Source organism: Coenobita brevimanus, chromosome 86, assembly GCF_032717465.1.
Source record: "Coenobita brevimanus isolate Jiangsu-jjx chromosome 86, ASM3271746v2, whole genome shotgun sequence".
Lineage (NCBI taxonomy): Eukaryota > Metazoa > Arthropoda > Malacostraca > Decapoda > Coenobitidae > Coenobita > Coenobita brevimanus.
The window spans coordinates 28,282,086-28,286,399 of NC_137039.1; the positions used below are offsets into that span (position 1 = coordinate 28,282,086).

At 48.2% G+C, this 4,314-nt stretch overlaps 1 protein-coding gene across 1 annotated transcript in view; it reads left to right on the forward strand.

Moving 5' to 3' along the window:
• Positions 1–402: 402 nt before the first annotated feature.
• Positions 403–4,314, forward strand: part of LOC145410629 (uncharacterized) — a 47,314-nt gene continuing 43,402 nt past the window's right edge. Inside the window, exon 1 of the mRNA XM_080280742.1 lies at positions 403–1,237. Coding sequence (XP_080136868.1) covers positions 403–1,237 — 835 coding nt within the window. The remainder of the gene's footprint in view (positions 1,238–4,314) is intronic.

Below are 4,314 nucleotides of genomic sequence, written 5' to 3' on the forward strand. Positions count from 1 at the left end.
ATTAGCCTGTCATGTAAAGGAACAGACTGGTAAGGAAGAAAAGATAATATTTTCAGTGTAATAAGTAAACTAGATCGCTAAGGAAGAGGTGCTACGCTGCCTCCTCTGTCTCCTTGACCGACGAGAATACAGACCCACCATATAGCCTATGCAAAAAACTGTGGCACTCCACACAGGAAAACTACATGCACAGACAGGGAGAGATTGAGGAAGCCGACGATTGTCACTGGAACTCTTTGAAATCAACTTTCCGTCTGATATTGCGAGTGTTTTCATAATACATCAAGGACCACGCGTTTGTGACTTCCTAGCCAACAGGTGTGGTACAGTACAGGTGAAGTACATCAGAGGTGAAGTACAAGTGAAGTACTTTAGAGGTGAAGTAGGGCAGAAGTGTGAGGTATGGGGCTATGGGGCAGACGGGGTGGTAAGGGACGTGAGAAGCGACGCCCCTCCCGTAGTAGCTCCTACAGTGATGACTACCGCATTACTCCCGAGCTGGCAGCACAGGACGCGGCACAGCATAAAGGGGCACACAAGGCGGCAGGAGGGTGGTGTGATGATGGGTGCTGTTGGAAGGAGGCTGATTGTTGTTCAGGAAATGCCCCTTGTTGTTCACAAGATTGCCCCCCTCCACCCCATCACCACAGCCCATCCCGCCGCCGCAGCGCCTCTGCAGGGGAGCAGGAGGGGGTACTAGTAGAGGGGGAGCGTGCACCCCTGCGTCGTCAGCCTTACTGCGCTTCCTGTGAGTCTTGTGATACCTGTCAGTGGTCCTCGGACTTTGCCAGTCGGGGAGACCTCAGGGTCCTCTCCATGACTGTTTCCTCAGCTTCCCTGTCCTCTCGTCCCCCTTCCCCTCCCTCCTGGAGCCATAGCAGTCCACAGAGGCATGCCATCAGTCCACAAAGACACAGCAGTAGTCCAAAGAGGCACGGCATTAGCTCTCCACGAGAAGTTGCAACCCCACATCACGGCGGCAGTCCACAGCGGCATGCCAGCAGTCCTCAGCGGCATGCCATTAGCCCACAGCGAAATACCAACAGTCCACAGCGCCATGCCAACAGTCCCCACAGCAGTGGGCGGCAGGGTGGGGTGCGGCAGAGGTCAAACACAGCGGCAGAGCAGGGGGGCAGGTCATCAGTGGGGGGTCAAAGGTCACCGTCCTCCGCCGCCAAGGATAGGGTGCATCGCAGACTCAGCCGACGCGATACTCACGGGAGGCAACGCCAATCAGGTGGGTGCTGTATTTCACCCCTCACTCGTCTCATTCACTTCATTTCCTGAGCCAAGGGTGCTGAAGAGGCATCCCCTCACGTAGTGGCACCAACATAAACGAGCAGCAGAACTGCCCGGTTATACAAATAGCCCTCAGCTCCCTCCTTATCCCCAAAAGGAGATGATGGGCTGCCGGAGGGTAACTTCAACCTGAAATTCACTGGGTTCAGGTTTCAGAAGAATCTAACTGCAAACTGGTACTGCCTACACTCAACTCATTCACCTCTCCCCCATCCGTAGGTGTGCAAAAGGTCATTATGGTGATGATAATGATGACGATGCTCACCTTACTTACATATCCTAAGTCAGGCTAAGAGTGATGAGCCAGCGAAGAGTAAGTGTTAATAGTCACCATCAACCCCTTCATGGTCGGACAACTCCAGGTAACGCCAGACTATTTTACTCAGCCAAGAGTCAGTCATTAGCGCCTGGGAGTCTTAATACCAGTACCATTAACTCATTCATGGCAGGGGCAACTCTAGGATTCCAGTCTCCAAATAAAAAAAAAATAGGGTTCTCAGGGTAAAACTCTATGCAGATTCGTAACAGCTCTTCTTTGGCGACTTATTTTGCATATTCTACCTCAGTATCCTTTTGCATATTCCTAATGCAATTTATGTCGACAATAAAACGATATATATAGCATAGAACAGAATATCTTGGGTGCAGTAAGTAAAAATAAATCGCTACGGAAAAGGTGCCTCGTATGCCACCTACAGTACGACTCTCTCTCTCTCTCTCTCTTTCTCTCTCTCAAATCTACACAACACAAAACCACATCATTACTCTGCACTTTGCAATGATTCCCGCCCAATAACAATAATCTCTTGCATTGAGCAGTGCGATTTGCAATTCTATACTGCCATTTAGCAACATTAAACTGCCCAATTGTCTCTGAGGATCGTTATGATATGACTGAAGGCGGTTGATGCAATGTCAGGTTGGTTGTAATTAAAGCTTTTCCTCTAGTGGGTGGCGGAGGCGAACAATGTACACCTCCACACTCCAACACACACCTAGACTCCACCACACCACCACCACTACCACAGTTCGATCTATCACAGTACAGCCACACACCTCAACACACACCTTGCCTCCACCGCACCTGTTATTACCACATCCCCCCCCCAAAAAAAAAAAAAAAAAAAAAAAAAACTTCTTATCCTCCACCACAACCCTCCCACCACAATTCTACCACATCACAGCTCCTCCACCAAACCACCACACCGCTACCACATCCCGACCTTCACATGCATCACCACACTACCACATCACCTTTAGACCTCTTGCTATATCCCCACACCACCACCACTACATCCTCACCCCCCCTACCACCACAACCACATCTCCAGCTACCACAGTACATCTAATACGCATACATTTCTACGCATCACCGCCTCCTATACATCACCACCACGCCTTCATCTACCATCAACTTACTACCACATCTTCAACACACACCGCCACTACCACATTATCGCTTCCCTTTCTACCACACTACTCTCTCTCTCTCTCTCTCTCCGCCACGGTACACACCTGGCCCGTATGCACTAACGTCTACACCCTGCGTTAGAAAGTTAGAGAACACTGTGATTTAGAAGGGAAACTAACCTAAATATGAATATCAATGGGGGGTGCGGTAGGACTTTATGTACCTGGATCAACTCTGGAGCTAAGCAAGTGATGATAATAATGATGATGATGATGATGAAAACTTACATAAACAGTACCGACTAGAAAGCACTCACCGAACGCATGCTTCCGCTAACGCCAATATATATATATATTTTATTTACTGCTGTAATTCTTCTTTCCAGTTAGATGAATACTTAAACGGTATCGGATCGTCAGTTAATTCTACGGTATCAGTCTGCTTCGTTGCAGAATCTCAGAGAGAGCATACCTCCGCCATTGCCAATAAAAATGATTATTTATTCTTGTACCGAGTAAGGATCCATCTCAAACTCTAATAAACTCTTCCTTGACCCACTGGCCACCTTTTCACCAGATTTCATTGAAATCCGATTACATTAGATGTTTTGTATACATACAAACAAGCAGTCACGGGTGATAAATTACCTCGCCAGCTTTACTGGTGGAAGTACTGTGTGTGTGTGTGTGTGTGTGTGTGTGTGTGTGTGTGAGAGAGAGAGAGAGAGAGAGAGAGAGAGAGAGAAATTTTGCGCCTGCGCGGTAGACCACAAGGCGCACTGTGTAGAAAGCACGGTATATGTACTTTTCATACAGTTTTGGCTTGTGCATGGTGTTGGCAGGCCGTGGTTTCCATCCCCTCTCTGATACGCTGCTCCTATGTTGCATCCTTCGTCAATGTTGAGTATGTAATGAAATGTATCTCTCTCTCTCTCTCTCTCTCTCTCTCTCTCTCCATCCTTCGTCAGCGTTGAGTATGTACTGAAATGGTCTCTCTCTCTCTCTCTAATTAAGCACCCCTTCGTCGCCCACCTGCTGTCATTACCCCAACCTCTTGACCTTAATCGCACACGTCTGTCATTTTTCTCAACATCCTCGCTCACCCCCATCTAACCTCTCTCTCTTTTTCTCCTCTCTCTCTTTTCTATCTCCTTCTTTCTCTCCCCGTCTCTTTTTCCTTTATTTCCAACCTCCTTCTTTCTCTACCCTCTCTTCCTCCCTCCCTTCCTATTTCCCGCCTTTCCTTCCTCTCCCTCCTCCCCCTTCCCCTGTCTTCCTCACATTCATCTCCTTCCTTCCTCTTTCCCTCTCCTATCCTCATCGCTCCTTGTTTTACTATCCTTGTCTTTAACTCACAATATATTTCGTTATAATTTACACTAAGAACAGCCTCGATACACCATTAAATCAGTGACTGCCTCTCTCTCTCTCTCTCTCTCTCTGTTTCCCATATCTCCAGCACGATACATAAACGGTGCCAGTGAGGTGTGTACGTGGCTTTGCAATGTGGTGCGATGGAGTGAAGTTTGACAGTATGAGCTGTGGCAGTATGAGATGTGGTAGTGTGAGGTGTGGTAGCAGGAAATGTGGTAGTAGGTGTGGTAG